At 37.0% G+C, this 18,580-nt stretch overlaps 2 protein-coding genes across 2 annotated transcripts in view; one reads left to right on the top strand and one right to left on the bottom strand.

Moving 5' to 3' along the window:
• Nucleotides 1–1,797: 1,797 nt before the first annotated feature.
• On the bottom strand, nucleotides 1,798–10,467 carry LOC103907559 (arylacetamide deacetylase-like 4). The gene is made up of 4 exons (XM_009289771.1): nucleotides 10,297–10,467; nucleotides 5,782–5,998; nucleotides 4,270–4,333; nucleotides 1,798–2,569 (listed from the first exon to the last, which is right to left on the bottom strand). Exons 1-4 carry the CDS (start codon nucleotides 10,465–10,467, stop codon nucleotides 1,798–1,800), a joined length of 1,224 nt encoding a protein of 407 aa, XP_009288046.1.
• Nucleotides 10,468–15,917: 5,450 nt separating this feature from the next.
• DHRS3 (dehydrogenase/reductase 3) overlaps nucleotides 15,918–18,580 on the top strand; it is a 32,086-nt gene continuing 29,423 nt past the window's right edge. The window contains exon 1 of the mRNA XM_009289604.1: nucleotides 15,918–15,958. The gene's annotated coding sequence lies outside the window, so the exon portion shown is untranslated. The remainder of the gene's footprint in view (nucleotides 15,959–18,580) is intronic.

The following is an 18,580-nucleotide window of genomic DNA, read 5'->3' on the forward strand; positions in this document are numbered from 1 at the left end:
TTGTATGGACATCCTTAGTTCTGGCATTTCCAACCATCTCTGTACCTGCAAATAATCATCAAAAGAAAAGCCTGGTATAGAAGATGCAAAGAGCGGTACATGAATAAAAATGATCCTAAATAAAGATAAGCCTAATGACTCTCACAGTCTTCACATGACTGAAGTTCATTAAGTCATACCCAAACTAACTTTAAGCCAGCTTGCTCATGTACAGAAACAGTACGGCCGTGGCAGAACAGACATGGATTAACTGCTCAAATGTTAACCAGCTTTTTGCATAGCTTTTACAGCAGATACCGACTCTGCTGGCCTGGCCTCAGCTACCAACATGTAAGCTGGTAAGCCAACCTTCATCTTGAGATCAGAAACCAAAATGAATCCCCAATTTCACATCAGGTTGCGTAACCAAGGCAAATCCTGTAATCCTCAAACAGTGGAACATTTGGAACTTCATAATGTTATTTACTTCTGGAAGAATTTTTTTGCTTGAAAAGTAAATTGCCAATAGTTGCAATAGGAAAAATGAAACACAATATCTGTTGTGTCAACAGAGCCTGAAGAAACATAATTTCATTTTGCTGAGAGGGACTGGAGAACAAGAATTCACAAGTAACAACTTGTGGCTCCAGAGATTTGTAACTGCTAACTTGTCACTATGTTTAATTAATGTGGTGACAACGAAAGAATTTAACCCACCATTTTCTTTCTACTCACGGTTTGGCTGACAGAGAATGAAGATACGTACTAACCTCTTTCCACACTTGTGTGTGCATAGGTATTACAAGTGCAAGGTGGTTGCATAACAATGATGAAATATTTCACAATTCCTAGGCATTGCGTAGCTAGCTATTTTGACATGCAATGGCAATTAGCTTGGCATCTGTGTTTAGCAGAGGTGGATCTGTCCTAATAAGCAATGTAACAATTGAGCTGAGATTTTTTTTTTTCCTTTGTGTTTTGGATATTCACAGAAATTATTTTTCCAGCTTCCATGCTGTTTACATACTTTCTCCCCAAATTCCAAGTAAACAAGCTGATTATTTATCTGATTACAAAAAGGCAAAAAACACTATGTCTCTGTCTTCCCTGAATACAACCAAATGCTTCTCAGAAAGGAACTTTATAGAATATAGTTTAGAGGATATTCAGTTATGTTTGTGCAGTTCTCCCTCACTGCATCTGTGTTGCCAGTCTCAGATCCTTACAGGTAGCCATCTCATATAGCTCGCATTTCTGTACCGCCCTGCTGTGTCAGCCATTTCCCTTTAAAATCAGATTTGTAAGTACACCCAATTCCCTCCTTCAGATTTTACAACCAAGTCCAAAGCTACTGGTTGCCTATACACATAGTCTGATGATGATTACTACTCATCTCAGAAGTATCTTCAATCTCCTGAGGCGTTGGGGGGGCATTTTATCTGTGCTGTCATGCTGATTTTGTGTGTATTATGTGGATATGCATATGCACATTGCTGATTACTCATATATTGCACGTTTTAAAATGTTTTTTGCTATGGTGAGTTTTTATTCTTTGACCTAAGAAGAGAACAAAAATTCTTACAACCTAAGAAGAGAACAGCAAAACAAGCATACCAATTAATGGGTTTAAAAAAGAAAAAAGAAGATGAAAAATACATCATGTTCCCAAGTAATAGCAATTGAAAATCAGAATTCAGCAGACCATGCTAATCTTAACTTCCTGTTTGTTGCATAGATTCTAATGTACAAATAGCTAGTAAATAGTTAATTGAAATACAGTCTGTCTGCATACCAGGTCACTGTATTCAAGAAAACATTTTAATAGCCTTTTATGAAGTTTACAGTGTGGTTCACCATTTTATTTGATGATGGAAAAGAGAAAATACCATAACCAAAAAATCCCAGTGCGCAGTGGAAGCCTTCTTCCATGTGGTGCCAGGTCACTTTTACATTGTTGTCCTCTAACCGTTTCTTGTACAACAATCCATCATCTCTGAGCACATCATGCTCACAGGTAATTATACAAGTGTCAGGTAGGTGGCAAACAACAGCATCTTCTGCTAACAGCGGGGAAAGTCTTGTGTCAAACAGTTCTTTTGTTTCTTCATGGACTTGAGGTAAAAGTGAGGTGGGTAATGGTGGTTTATAGCCCAGTTTAAATATCTCTGGGATAAGATCGGGATATATCCATTTCTTATATTTCAAATTCATACTCTCGGGAACATGAGAACCTGCCAAAATAGCTTCCTTCATAGAGCAATCCTTTTTCAAGTACCTCAGAATAAAATGGACTGTACGTTCCCGGGACAAGAAGGCAATGAAAGCATTTTTCTGGTGAGATGGCAGATTAAAGTTCAATGCTTGGAGAAATGGATAGATCAGTACCTGGGCACGTATCTTTGGGATATCTTTTCTATTTACCAGTTCTTGGCAAACACTAGCAGTAAAAGTGCCCCCCGCACTATCCCCACAAACAATAATCCGATCAGGATCCACCCCGTAGTTTTCTGCAGTCTTCAAAAAGTGTACAGTAGCAGTGAGACAGTCCAAAGTTTGGGCTGGATACTTACGCTCAGGAGATAAATGGTACCTGAAATGTACAAAAGACAGCAATTACTACAAATACATATATTTGTAAATTGCTTGAATGTGTCATCTTAAATGCATCCGTGGATTATATATTTGCAAAAACTCACCAAAACCAGTATTATTTATTTAGTTGAAAGTTTTGCATACTGAAGCAAACCAGAAGCTTCCCCTCCCATTTCTGTCAAAACACAGAGACCATTGATCATTGAGGTTTATTCTAGCATAATTTAAGAGCATGAGGGCTTGAGTAGTGCGGTCCGGTCACCCACATTATACAAAGCCACACATTTACTCAATTCCTGATCTGAGTGTACCTGCCTGGGAATCAAAAGTTCATGCCAGCAGGGAAGTCTGCAATTCTCTCATTTGGACTGACCTTGCATGTATGTATAGCTATGAGTCAATCCTGCTTACCCACAAGGTCCAACCAAGTTCTGGCTCCTGAGCTTTTTATACTGGGGACACTGATTATTGTATTATTATATATTAGTACAGTATTGTACATTATTATTACATTTTAATATAAAAAGAATAATTTAATAATATATTATATTATAAAACACCATACAGTAAATGTACTGTGGTGACAGAATAGCTTCCTGTAGACAGTTCTTTCATTTATTTTATTAATTGGAACAAGTGCATTATAGAGGAGTGATGTTAAACTAACAATACCTTTGTTTATTTTTAACTAACAACTTACTTTCATGTGATGAAAAGCAAGGCAGGCATAACAGTCAGATACCCAGTCAAATTAAAGTGTTGTAATTTGATTCCAATGACATATAAGACTACTTTGAGACTACATTTTTAACAGCCATGGTTCTTCATTCCCTGTATTCGTGGTCTTAGGGCTTTCTGGAGAAGATAAGTTTAATAAGGAAAGGATAAATACTACAAAGGTTAACAGTGCAGGCATTCTCTCTTAACCCTTCACTGTTTGCTGAGGCACACTGCTTCTGCTTTTCTGTTTTTTCACTATTCTGTGAAATTAATTCGATGGAGTCATAACGTAAACATCCTAATAATCAGGGAATAAAAGGATATCAGTATCTTATTTCAGAATCACTTTTAAACGCATAGTGACTTACTCGGACGAGATATGGAATATGCAATTCATTCTCAAAACCAATTCCTCCCAACTTAATAAAATTCTTTAGCAAATAATATTTTCATGGAAGAATTTGTTGGAAACTAAAGCTTCTTCATACCATCAGCTATTTTCCATAAGCAAAACATCTTTAAAAGGAAGCAAAGGTCCATGCAGTTTAAAAAAAAAAAAAAAAAAATTAAATACTTATTGTTTACTCTTTAAAATCATCCCCAAAGCCCCCTAAATACTAAAACCTGAAATTGGGAAAACAGCTTATAATCCCTTATTATCGAACAAAGGCAATGATTTTTGTGGTGATAACAATGTAAAAAGAACAGATCTCTTTGTTCTTCTGAAAATAGCTGGCATACATATTACTTTTGTAACTATAAACCTGTATCAGGTATTTCTCATTGTCATTTCATGGCACATGCTTGCTTACACATATCAACAACATAGCGGTAGACAGCACTAGAGCTCAGTTTCTTTTCTTACATTCAAAGAAATGTAAGTACAGAATAGGCGTTGTTCAGGGGGGTGGGGGAAGTAGAGGGGAAAGCAGTGGAACTGTCTAATTCTGGGAGTAACATTGGGTGGAGCTCACTTACCCAACAGACACAACCACTGAATCAGATTTTCTGGCTATGTACCGGCATATTCTTTCATGACTTCCTGAAGAACAAATGTTGTTAGAATACTTGAAGCAATATCGTCCCTTATTTTTTTATGACATACTGCCATGATGGAGTGTGGGCCCCTTGCCTGTTTAGTGAGCTACCCAAATTTTCTCTAGGATAAAAATAATCTAGGCTTTTGATCATCAGGACACACTGTAAAGTTCATACATTTAGGGAGATTGTTGATCTGTAAGGAAAATAAGGAATTACTATTATGATTATTACTACTAGACAAGGGGCAATGGTTTTAAACTGAGAGAGGGTAGAATTAGATTGGCTAGAAGGAAGACATTTTTTATGATGAGGGGGTGAGACAATAGAACAGGTTGCCCAGAACAGGATGCCCCATCATTGGAAGTGTTCAAAGTCAGGTTGGACGGGGCTTTGAGCAACCTGATCCAGTGAAAGATGTCCCTGTCTATGGCAGGGGGGATGGACTAGATGATCTTTAAGATCCCTTCCAACCCAAACCATTCTATGATTATTGTGCACAATTGCTTAGAGTGGTTGTAAGGGATAGAATAGCTTGAGATCTTTGTAAAAGCTTATTACATTGTTTTAAGTAACTGTGAGTCTGAGACTGACTTAGGTATGTCATATCATTTTGCTGTGGAAATGCTAATTGTAGTACTATAGCTAGGTCTAAATGCATTTTGTATTTGAAGCAGAGATTTGACTATTTTCTGAAGAATGAAGGGTGCAGATGGTATACCCTCTGTGAAATCAGTATATTTCTGTGTGGCTAATTCAGGCAGAAATGTAAGGCATCCAAATTGTGTTATAGTAAATTGCCTAATTATATAATTATTCCATTCAACCTTAATTCTGAATTTGCTGCATTTAGAAGATTTGGTTTACAGATATTTGCTCAATGATGAGTTCTTTCAATTACAGAATCCTAACACCATTTATATGTGTGCATGTCTACTGCCTATAGAAACAGTATCTTTTAGAACTTTTTGAATTACATGTTTGCAATTATCTGCTTTTTCTAATAAATTAAACTGGGAAAAAAAGACAACATAACTAAAGTACATACATCATGGACACACATTTTAAAATGGCTGCTGTAGGCCACTTGAATTGCCATGAACACTGTTTATAGAAGTTCCAACAAACATGCTGCAGTTAGAGTTCAAAGGGAGGAATGCAGATGTTAATGACTTCTGTCAGGTTTTCAGACAAAAAAGAATTTATTTCTTTAGCAGCACCACTTACTGTAAGGAATATATATGCCATAGAGAGTGTTATATCCTATAAAAAATAATTTAGATACTAAATAAGGGCAGATTAGAGAGTTTAAAATGTAAAAATAAACATTAAGTACTTTCTATCTCTCAGTCTCTCAAACTAAACTTCAGTCACTTCTTAGGTTCAGGAGAGTTTTTAAAAATATATAGTTAACAATCCTAAATAATCATATTTTCTCTTTCAGTTCCTTACTGATGCTTCCGAACATCCCGCATCCTCCATGGAAGAAGACGACTCCTCTCTGTTTGCTTGCAGATGGTACTCTTGGGAGGTAAATCCTCACTGGCACCTCATCAAAATGCAGATCCTTTATGAAGAGCTTTGAATCCCTGCATGCTGGCAGTCCATCAACGATCAACCTCATAAGTATGTGCTCCTCAAAGATACCCAAACTTTCTAAGTTCTTTGCCTAGATAGATATAACAGGAAAAATGAGAAATTAGTATAGGGAATTCAAGTCTTCCCACTCTATAAAGGCCACAAGCTACCTTCCTCTATACTATATTTAAGATAATTGTATTGGTTATTTGCTACTTTACCACAAATAACGCTAGTGGCTTTGCGATTTCAGTGATTCCAGCTTGTGAAACGTACGTCTTCATGATTTGAGGTACCATTATTTCTGGAAGAATGTTGTAATACTTGTTCCATGAAATGTATTATATGAATACCTTCTAATTTCTGTGATCTGGATTTACCACAAGTAACATGAGGCATTTGCTTAGGTATGGAAGTTAGGAGTCATGAGGCCTGAGGCTCCTTTTCTAATCAGTAAGAGAAAGGCATTTCTTGAGGACGGTTCCAATTTCAGGTGTGTTAAATCATGCTCTGGAGATGGCTGTTCATCTCCATTGATTATAAAGGGAGGCTGTGTACTTCAGATGCCTCAGTTAAAGTATTTAAGGTTAGGTGAGATGAAGATGTCCCTAGCATGACAGCATTTACTGGGAGAAAAAGACTCATGCCAGTTTGTGTGTAAGATTCAGTAACTTACTGGTCTTGGGTCATCTCCATGCCACAGGGTCAGTAAGAACAAGCTTTAAGAAAACCATTACTGCCTATAATCAATAAGAAAGGGCTGCTGGCCTAAATGAAGAACTGATGAAATGGTTCTGAATCTTATCTCCTTCTCCATCAGTGAAACTGTTGCCTTTATCAAGATCTCACAGGTATTCATGAAATGGCTCTGCAGTCAGTTTCTTACATCTAATCAGGGAAAACTAATATTCTGAAGACAGGGGAGGTTTGTTAAATGTGTCAAAACATTTTCTTATCCAAGGCCAGTCAACTGCTGATAATTAAGATAGCCTGAAGATCACACTGGAATCCTCCTTTATTTTGAACACGTGTTGTAATGGATGCATTTCCTGCTAGGGACAACATTTCCCTTCCCATTAAATGGTGACTTAATTGCCCTTATGGACTATTATAATTCATTCTTCTGGAATGATGATAATCATCACAAGCAATTTACAAATGTATTGCACTCTTCTGAGCAACAGAAGTCTCCATATACACTGCTGTATCAATGCCTTATAAACTAATGGCCAGCTATGCTTTTGTAAATTGTTCTTTCCTACCTTGTGTATCTGGCCTTTAATTTAGATCTGCTCTGTGTCTCAGAGACAATTCAGATATTGGCCTTAAATAGTAATTTTGCTGTGAAAGAATGCCAGGGTAAGACAAAGAAGCAGAACTTTCTTAGGTGCATGATCCCAGCTATCATGTACATATGAAGCCAAATCTCACGTAGTTCGTGTGTTGCAACACCCAGTTCCTCACCAAGGCCTTTCTCAAACAACACAGATTCTTTCTTCCTAATAATCTAGACCAGGCTGCCATAAACAAGCTGGGTGAGGAGTAATAAAAGAAACCACCATGAGCCATGGAAGAGAGAGAAAATCGTTTAGAAACTAAGATGGGAACCCAGAGATGATCTGGAGTTTTTTCATAACACTCTGTGCCACAACTGCTGGCAGTGCTTGGGGTATTTTAAGTCCCAGTTCCTAGAGACAAATGGATAGATACAGTTCTTGCCTTACATTTGAAAACGCACATTTTTAGCTATCATGGCAAAGGGGAAGATGAATATAAGAGCCAAAACAATCGTGGCCGAAACCACAGGGTCAATATAACCTTCCCCAAACAGCAATTTTCAAAAACTCTCATGACTCTTAAGTCAGTCTTTTTGTCAGAGTTATGATTTTGGAATGGTTGAAGTTGGCAGAATTGCCATACCCTGTTTATTTAATCTCATCTGTACTTTCTAACGTCCCTGAGTTCTTACAGAGCTTTCAGATGACAGATAGTAATATATCTAATAAACTTGGTATCAGAGCATTCTATCTAAATATCCTCTTTCCTTTCCTTATCTTAGGAGCTCCTGACGTCACAGACGCATCTTCAAATTCAGGAAAAACACTATCATGAAGGAGAATGGGGAATTTGATATGTATTCTGTTGAAAAACTTCTTGATCAATAATTACAAAATACTTCAGAACCAGTAATAGTACACTCAAAAAATAAAAGGTATGACTATTCCTAGACAGATGTGATCAGTGTTAGTAGGTGAAACATATTATATAAGCTAGGTTCTAAAATGTGTATATGTGTAAGAAAAAGAGGACCCAGATGAGCATGTCAGCCTACCTTTTCTTGTGAAATAGGGTCTTTGAAAAACTATTTGCTGGAACACCTAAATTCTGGCACAAACTGGTTTTTTATGTGGAAGATCATATGGGGACCAGATTTTTACTTTTAAAATAATTATGAAATCACATACCAACTAGCAAAAAACACTCGATTTGAGCTTCATGGACTTTAAGACTACATTAGACAGTCTTTCTGTCAGTCACTTCGAAGTGTTATGCTTTGCCAGCCGAAATAATTATCATCAAAGCTTTATATCACAGTGCCATATGCACAGTTAGTCTAAATGCAGATCTGTATGAATAGATTAAAACAAAAGCTAGGATGTGAGCTAAGAGGCTTTCTCTCATCTCTTCCATTTGGGATTGTCATTGATTTCTTTATGACAGAGTATGTGAATAGATGCAGCAGGAGCATCGTATGTATGACACCTATGCTGTAGAAGATCCAAATTTAACTGTTGATGCAGCTTTTCTAAGACATATCGAAAGTAAGGTGGAAGAAAAGAGGAAAAGACTGTCCTGTATTGCAGAAAAAAGAGATCTTTACTGCAACATACAGTACAAACAGACACATCACTGGCACAAGAGCAGCATTCATCAGAATGAGCAGGATATGTTCATTGCACATGTGCAATGCACAAAGCATCATACAGTTTATAAGAAACCTGTGAAGTCCTCACTACGAGGGCTACTCCTGTGAATATAAACATAAACCTAGAAATTCACCAAAAGTACCAGCAGATGTCTAAAGGTTTTTGAAATAAAATTAGGTATAGAATAGATTCAAGGCATAGGAAATGGTGAAATGCATCTTTAAAACTATCCAGAAAAAGGAAGCTGAAATTTCTGGAATGTATTATCAATGACGATAGAATACATACTATTGCATAACAGCCACTTAGAAGCTGTAAATGTAAAAGCAAAAAAGAATCATCTGAAAGAATCTTTTCATCCAACCAAGTATAGAAACATAGAGAACTTAATAACATACAGTCATATTATTCTATTATGGTCATATTATTATATTAAGTTTATGTATAGCTTAACATGAAAAGCAGTGTGAGATACATAAGGACAGCAGACTCTTCTTTCATGCCAGACAATGCAGAAAGGTACATGGGGCCTAGGACATTGGAGAATGAGGGACAATAACTGGATTTGGTGAATGCTGCTACGTAAGTTCAAGCAACCCACATAAGTCTTTAATAGATTATAGTGCCCCAAATCACCTTTCAGGATGTGGGCCTTAGTTACTACGTTCATTATGTATAAGTAGGGGATTAGAGAATACCTTTACTTGAGATGAGCTCCGTACAAACATTAATGAAACCACTCTCTGATTTTCCTGCAGGCTTTCTTTTGACGTGTTATGTGCCAGACTTGACAGGGCTTAGGCTGCTCTTATGTACTCCTCTTGCCTTCTTTGAAAGCTTTTTGCACAAAAACTGTTTCTTTCTCTGATGGCAAAGTACACAGCACAGTGAGTCTGGCTTACAAATACTTAAATAGTAAGTGATAACAGGTCTAGCTGAACCTGCTTTGGCCAGGAGGTTAGATTAGATGACCTCTGGAGGTGCTTTCCAACCTACATGATTCTATGATATTTAACTAAGACACAGTAATTCGGTCACTGCGGAAATAAGAACAGAATCACGGGTAAGAAAATTACTGCAGATAGTTCAAAATTTGGGAAATTACCTTAAATATATCAAAGTGCATTGAGACACAGAATGTTTGGTTATTATTATTCAGTTAAATGATATCCACAACCCTCCTGTCATCCACAGGACCAATCATTTCATTATAGAAGGCAACCAAATTACAATTGCGGCATAAGAATGCATATCTCAGTATTTAAAAGAACTCACCTCATACTGGCTGCTTTTATATACAGTAATAGAATACCAAATCAAACTTTGGCCTTTATCTTTAAATCTGTGTTACTGTGTGGTTCCCATTACACATAGTTGCAATATTTAGATGCATATCTTCATAGTTCTATTCAAGTTTTTCCTTTCCTGAAAATCACAATATCAGAGAGCATGATAAACTCACCAGAATTTCCATCAGAGTATATACGCAGTGATATAAGCGGAGCTTTGATGGCTGGTCAACATCAGGAGGAATCTCTGCCTTGAAGGAATTATGATAAGTTGCAATTAAAACCAGTAATACAAAAGCAACCAGAATTCCTGTTATTAAAGCCAGAGCATAAAAGGATTCCATTTTTCTTTGGTGGGAATAATTTATTAGAGAACTGTTTGATATGTTTCTGTCAATATTTATATCCTCCAGACTGACTCCACAGAGAAGTAATTTGCATACCAAAATTCCTCCGCCCTCCTCCTACAGATAAGGCTGCCAGATGCTAGAAGCATACAAACATCCGGCTATTACAACTTTATTTAGCATGGTCAAAGTTAATACATAGAAGACTCACATCCAGGAAATGTCATTATTTTGTATATTCCAAAATTGCAAATGAACTTTATTTTTTATCTGGTTTAATTGTATTCTGCTTTATGGGCCTGAAAAGCTATGTGTGATTTTTTGCAAGTGTACTAGTTAGTGTAATGAAAGATACTACCTCTACTTAAGAACCCATGGAAGACTGTGCAATGCTGAACTCCAGTCTCTGTGTTGAGGAACTCTAATGGTTCTGCTCTTGGAATACGTCTGAGTTACGATTCTAAGGCTTTTTGCTTAGTGCTGATTTTTTTTCCCCTGCTGTATTGCTGAGGCAGACAGCTGGCCAAAACAGTTAGAACAGACATTCTGAAGTACATCTAAAGAAATTTTGCTTTTAGAGATTCATATAGAGCTATCAGTTATTTGGAAGCTCCTTATCTGAGGGTGCAGCAAGGGTCTCTGGGCTCACCAATGGTCCAGTGATATCAGAGGGAAACTTCCCCTTGACTTGGAGAACTTTGGCCCTAACCCTCTATCCTGATTCATTCTAAAGAAAGGATTTTGATGTTTTTACAATTCATAGTTTGCTATTTTTTGCCAAGACAACTCTACGTTATCCTTTGTTGTAATTTAGGCTGTGATTAGACCATATGACTAGCCAAATGCTTGTACCAATAGAGGTGATGATAGTGAAGGAATGAGTAGCCAGGTGCAACTCCATGCATTTCTGTCCACCATGTGACTGGACAAAACTTGTTTGGGTAAAAGTGAAAAGCGAACAAACATCAGCTCAGCTTGACATAATCAGTACAACCTATGCTTATCCCTGAACACTCTGAAATATTTCTTTATCCCCACTAATCTCTCAGATATTCCATTTTAAAACCCTTATAAAAGCTTGTAATCGTGGTCATAGAAGAGAAATACTCCTTTTTATGAGCCATAAGATTCTGCATTTGGCTAACAAGCCTGTAGTGGTATTCCCTCAGAAAGTGGGATCTTGACTAAAAAAGGTGAGTCCTTTCTAGCTTTCCTTATACCCTTAAAAGAAGCAGATGAAATATATCTGCTTAGAAAAATCCCATTTATGCAAAATATGCATTACAGGAAAGAGCGAGAAACTTTAATGTGAATTAGTCAATAGGGTAAACAAGTATTTACCTGTGTGGAATGAGAGTAAACAATAGGAGTCATAAGAGATAAGAGTGACCAGACTGGATTCTTAAGACAATAGGTCTCATCGTTAACTTCAGTGGAAGTCAGCAAGTACAACTGATTGAATTATGTGGTTTAAAATCTAAATAAATAAATAAAAAAATAAATAAATAAATAAAAAGTTGTTAAGGGTAAGAAAACCATGAAATCCATGTAAGTTATAACATGGAACTCTCGGCTTAACTCAGCAGGCCTGGAACTTGTGATCATAGTATGCATCTTTCCAATACTGACTCAAATTATTTGACTAAGCTGGGGGATAATTGCTCTTCCATCACTGTGAGCTGCAGGATGCTTAACTGAGCCCCTCCCAACTTCTTACTCCATCCAGACCTGAGGGGGTACGCTAACTGGAATGTTTTTTTTTTAAAAAAAAACAACATAAATTAAAGCAAAAATTAAGGCTACTCTTATATTCTGAGAAGGAATATCTAAGTTGGGGTTTAATGAGTTTTACTAATCCATCCTAAAATTAATAGGTTTTAAGTTCTGAATGTCTCCATATAAACATACTTTTAAATATGACAAGTGAAAGTTCAAAGACATTTCTTCTTTATTAATTTTTAATTCTCTTTGTGGTGGATTTAAACACCCCACTGATATTATCATCTGAGTAGATCATGGAATATCCAGATTTCCCCTCATAAAAGCTGAATGTCAAAATATCAATTACCTTCTGCCAAATCACTTAGGAGCTCCCAATATACGTGGTTATCTTCCCATGATATCAAGACTTTCAGACCAGCAGCCAACCATCTAATGAGAGATTGGAGAGGAGGTAGGAGTCCTGTGAAGAGGGGTTCTTGGACTTTGAGGTCGGTTGGTTGGTTGGTTTAGTGGAATTTTTTTTTATCAAATCGTGTTGGACAAAGTTTAATCGGAGGGCAGGGATGAGAGTTCTGAAAAAGCATCTCTGTTAATTATTTTACAGGTCATCTTCTAGGAAACATCTGGATTTATGCATGCTGCTGTTATAACGGATCTTTCTTCCTCCAAAGAATCAGCTGATCCTCACTGTCCTGTGCCATTGTGCATATCAGGAAAGATAAAATAACTTTTAAAAAGGCAGCAGTCCCCATAAATGAGTTAAAGGATCAGCTGGTCTTTGGAAGCCCTGTGTTGTTTACCCCATGTATCACTTGCTCCAATGTCTTCCTCCAGAACTGCTCTTCCCTTAAAAAGATGAGTGGTACCAATTTGTAGGGGTAATGGCAGTGATTCAGCAAGAATGAGCAAATTGGCTTTCTGGTAACAGTGAGTAAAGTTCTAGAAATACCCAGATAAATTATTAAAAATCCAAACCTTATCCTTGCTCAGACCATCATCAAAAATGCTGTGGGTTCTGTTTGGATGAAGAACCCAGCATCCCTCTGTACCTTCTCTTAGCTCAACTGAATCTCTCCAGAGATCTTATTTTCCCATCATCAATTTATAATGTGATCTTATTCCCTCACATCGATTCATACACCTGAAGCTGATCCATCCTAGCCTTCCAACCAAAAACGTTTGCCTTTGACAACAGCATTCTCTTCCTAACATTCCTCCTCTTTTTGGCTTTCTTTCTAGAATTGTCAAGTTTGAAGAAGCTTATGACAGTTAGAGGACTTGAATTATTTCACCTCTGTGTGTACTAGTGAACCACTAACTCTGAAAAGAAATTACAGCTGCATGTAATGAATTATTTTAAAAACATTGTTAGAAAGGATTCAGGGAACATTTTATCTAGAGATTTTTTCCTAAGTTAGTTTACAAGCTTTCAGTGCAAATGTATTACAGGCATTAGCCTACTGTTCTGTTTTTGTCAAAATCCATATCACGTTGGTTTAGTAGGATTTCAGTTCAGACTCTTGAAACAATCAGCTTCTCTAATGTTGAGGGCCTTATGGACTTAATTCTTCTGCCTCCCTAGTTCCTTATGTGTCTTAGAAGTTTTGTCAGGACTGAGGAATTAGTCAGAAGGAATGGTAAATATTGGCGTAAAAGTGAGGTAAATGTACTAAAGAGAACATAAGATGAGTCAATCAGTTTAACAAAATGTAGTCACTCCATTCCTGTTTACATGTGGTATTTTTTCAGTGTTCTCTCTTCCAATATGAAGAAGCAGGCTAACAGATTGAGACAAGACTTGGCTTCTAATTAAAGATAGGTGAGAAAAAAGAAGGGCAATGAGTACAAATGACAAAATCTAATGTACTAAAATGACTAAGCAATTGAAAGAAATACCACGTTCTTGATGTTGCATCCCGTTGTCTGAATTCCAGGTAGCACCTACCTGCACTTTGAAAACACTGTACTTCTGCTTACAAAGACAATTATTTTTACACATATTGAATCTAGAAAGGGATGTCATCTAGAATTTAGAATTACTCAGTAAGACATTTGTTATATCTTTATTCACGATACTGATTTGTTGTGAGACCCTGGGAAAGCAGTAAGACATCCAAATGTAGCTTTTCGCACAAGGCTGGACACAGACTGTTTTCTGTCAAGGCTGGAAGTTAAACAGAAACCTGGCCCCTTTGAGCTTAGTCCATGGCAAAACTCCACTTACAAGGCAACAGTATCAGCCTCTAAATACTTAATAGCATATAGAAGGACAGTGTGAAATCGCAGAACCACTGGGACACATTTCAAATGGAAAATGTGAACTCAAGGGAAGAATGAAATCAAGAAGCACAAAAATTTAGCTCTTGATTTATCCAAATCTGACAGCAGTACTTCATGTAACAAGAAACAGATCAGCTTGGCAAAAGGTTTTCCTTTTTTAAAGGAGGTTTAGTTTTAATCTGTGATTGTGATAGATTGTCCATGGTCAAGAACCTTGCACTGATGTAAAAAACTGGTATTACTTGACACCCTCGTAACACAGACTTTCCATTGTGTAACAGTGCTGTTCTGTGTTCCCAGTTTTTTCACATCTGCTTACCAATGTACTCTATATAATTTGGATGGGTTTTTTTAAGTTGAAAACACAGAGTTGTTAGCCCAAATGGCTTTCAGACATGCCTTGAGCATACTTTTAATGTCCAGCTCCTTTTCCTTTCAAAAGTTCTTGCAGTTTAGCAACTTCATTTGCACGAACAGACTTCCAAGTTTGCTAGGAACTTGGCTGCAAAGGCTCTATGAACAAATTTAGAGTTCTGCCAATATATATCGGTGCAACATCAAGACCTAAGCATTCAGACACTCTGCCTGAGCCTCTTCATAGATCCGTGTAACACTGTTCTGCAAAAATGGACCTGTGTTATGCAGGTGATGTGTACAGAGAGTGCATCAACTTGTTTTGGAGGTAAAAGTTGCTTTTTCACTACTGTTTATTTCTTCAAGACAGGGCAAGTAAGAAAAAGTAGGTTTCTATGACTCTTATTGAGAGTATGAGTAAATCTACACTAACTACAATCCAAAGGCTGGGTTTTGGTTACTATAGGCCTTCGTAACTTACCTTTATTTTATCTAGCCTAAATATGAACAACAGGTTTAGTTTTAAGCTGGACTATTACAGTTAGGCACTATTGTGGTTAAATATTCAAAAAACGCATCTTTTGAGCTATGGTCCTAGGAACAGGTCATTCAGGGATGATCTAAATTTAAACCTATTAATTCAGAATAGATTCGTAAAACTGTATTAGCCGTCTTCCTTTACACTTCTGTTAAGAAGTACAAACCCAGAAATTTAAACAGGCAAGCAGAAGCCGAAACTGGAATGAGTTACCACTGAGATGTACCACATGACTACCTTGTTGCTCTTGTTGCAAACTGGAATAAAACGTAGTTTAAAGTGCCATGAAAATGGCTTAACCCAAGTTTTTGGGTTTTTTTGCAATTTATACTTTGTTGTGAGTGTCTGTATAGGAAACAAATAGTTCAGTACTGTGCAACTATTCAAAATGCAGAATTAATTCTGCAACTAAGTGATAGCATTAGCAACTAACGCAATTTTACAAAATTCACAGGCCTGCTTATTGAATGGTCCAGTGCACTGGGTAAGGACTTCTGAGTAGAAACATGGAAGGGATTCACTTTGGGACAACTTTCAACTTACAATTAGGAACAACTGCTGTGATGTGACAGATCCTTGTTACCATCAACAGAGGTATGTAATGTGTCTGTTTGCGCCTGTAGACATTTGCTGAAAGCAGTTTGGATAATCAAACCTACATGAAGGTATAGTTTAGGAGGTTTCACTACGAGAGATGAACTTTTTGAACAAAAGCACATGTTGGTTTTTGTAAAGGCGAACGTTTGGAAAAAGACCTCTTGCCAAAAAAAAGCGCAATGGTTACTATACAACAATCAGATGAAATCCCAGAATACTACTTTTTTGCCACTTTTCAGAGTGGAACTGCAATTAAAAGGGACAAACCTCAGCTGTTCTCAGTGTTCTATATAGTATGTGTAGAATTTACAGCTGTTTGACTTTTGGGTTGAATTAGGTGAATTTTAAAATAACTAGCATATATTTTTCACCATATTTATTACAGGCAAGATGCAGTAACTTCAGTTTTACTATAAGTCTGCTTTTGCTTCTTGCTTTTGTACATTTGCACAATGTAGTAACTACTCGTTTTCACTGCTTCAAGGTAAATCTAAAGTAACGTAGTAAAGAAGTAAAATAGTTCATACTTTCATGAAATGTGAAGAGCAGGTTAGGAAAATTTTAAATATCTAGAACTATCTTTTTACTCCCACTCCAAATCTGGTAGCAACTTTGCACGTAAACCAATAAACCGAAATTACAACGAATTAAAAAAAAACACTTCCAATACATTTTAGAATATTATTCAAGCTGGAAACGGATACATGAAATCAATAATCACAAGATCATTCCATTCCCACTGGCCTCAAAGGACCTGCAAATGTTTTAAATTAATAATTAATTTTGTTTTTAATCTGAACAGGTTAGCTGTGTAATATTGCTGACTTTTCTATTTTAAATGTCTGTGGTGATTTATGCATAAAGAGACTGAACTCATGAATCAAAAAATCAAATTTACTTTGATGAACTTCATATCCTTTCATTTTTAACACTGCTTCTTATTTCCATACCAGAAAGTTGTTATATTTGTTACCAGTCCAGACACTGAGTCATTCTTGTTTAAACCAGACACTAGGCTCTCTGTGTAATTTCTCTCTCCCCTTCAGAGTTTTTGGACTGAGAGGAATATTGTAATGCCAGGTGCCTCCCCTAGCTCCATTTCTAAAGGTATTACTGTAAAAACACACAGAGGTGCTAAATGCTGCCAAGCGGCAATGGAAATTCTCTGAGCTCTGGTTATTTCAGATGCAGCTAAGTTAGGGAATACCACCTGATTCTGACAATATGTGCAGACTTACGGTTTCTGGTTAGAATGCTTCATCTTCTCTCCAAAAACCTCTCTCCTGACTCTTTATGATGATGCAGTGATAGTCATATGGCCTATTTCATATGAGCTAACCTGGCACTTAAAGGTAAGGTTTAAGTTTATCTCTAAATTTTATTTTCTTTTTTTCTGAAAACTTTTGTGGAACTTTGAACAGAGCTGAAACTCAAGGATTTAGATAATTGTTCATATTTTGTGTTAAAAAAACCTATGTGTGATATAGGTTTTAAATGTGGGTGGCACCAGAAACTCGATTGCTCTTCTTTTTGCAAATAAATAACCCCTGAACACACTCTTACCATATGGCCACTTCGAACAACGCCTGTTTCAAAAACATGTTTGATTCCAAAGCATAAAGTTGAATTTATTTTCAAAGGGAATCAGCTTCCTAACTCACTTCTATTGGTTGTGTAATATAACTTGGCTACCTCTGCATAGATGCTTAGACTCACACGCTTCCATTGCAGTGGTGCTTTAGAAACTATAGATGTAAAGAAGTTTGAGAATCTTCCAAATTTGTCATTTTTCAGTAATTCTAGTTTTTACCACTAGATGGCTTCCCAGGATAGTGGATATAGATCCAGACCTCCTGAATTAGTATGTGGGATTGGATTCATTTTGGCACATTCTTAATTATATATACAGTCATAAAAACTAAGTTCTTTCCAGCTCAACTGTGAAGACAGCAATGTGAGGTTTGACATCCCTGAACATCTTTTGACATCCTCAAAGCTTTGCATATTAGGTTATTTCTGATTGCTGCCACAGCTCCTAACTGTGCATGAACAGCTCTGAGTTCAAATGTGCAGTTAGATCCTCCTCAGAAATGCTTAATCAGTACAACTGAAAACATAACTTACCTGCCTAATGCTTAACAGTGCAAACAACCAAGTTGGGGGACCCAGTTACAATACACTTTGCCCTTTCTCCTGTTACAACATAGTTTAAAGTGCTATGGAGACCTTGTTGTGTTGCAACTATGCCCTCGTAACTGGACAAAAAAGTCTTGGAAAAGGAGAGGAAAAAAACCCATCCTTTGTTGTGGGAAAGTGAGTCTCCCTCCTTCATTCAGAGCCTACCTTTTTTATTGCCCTGCTACTAAATCACCAGTTTTCAGCAATGCAAGCATCTTCCAGCTTGGAAAATCCGCGAGTTGTCACGTTGTCCATAAAAACATTGGCCCAATGGTAATAGATTTTGATGATTATCAGCCTCGGCTGGATTCAGCCTGGCAATCTAGGGCTGAAAGAAGTTTTCCCGTCCACACCAGCTTATCTTGGGCAAGCAGTTCTCTGCCAGAGCTCTGTGAAGCAGAGATGGCTCCCTTGAACTCAGCCTTAACCCTGACTGTTCCT

Source organism: Aptenodytes forsteri, unplaced genomic scaffold, assembly GCF_000699145.1.
Source record: "Aptenodytes forsteri isolate BGI_AS27 unplaced genomic scaffold, ASM69914v1 Scaffold61, whole genome shotgun sequence".
Classification (NCBI taxonomy): domain Eukaryota; kingdom Metazoa; phylum Chordata; class Aves; order Sphenisciformes; family Spheniscidae; genus Aptenodytes; species Aptenodytes forsteri.

What these genes read in the sequence shown, in the direction of transcription:
- LOC103907559 (XM_009289771.1), bottom strand. Translation starts at nt 10,467, where the DNA reads ATGGAATCCTTTTATGCTCTGGCTTTAATAACAGGAATTCTGGTTGCT. An exon ending in CGGGATGTTCGGAAGCATCA is followed by an intron (nt 4,334 to 5,781) that starts GTAAGGAACTGA and finishes TTTGTTCTTCAG; the next exon opens with GAAGTCATGAAAGAATATGC. An exon ending in TCAGTGGTTGTGTCTGTTGG is followed by an intron (nt 2,570 to 4,269) that starts GTAAGTGAGCTC and finishes TGTACATTTCAG; the next exon opens with GTACCATTTATCTCCTGAGC.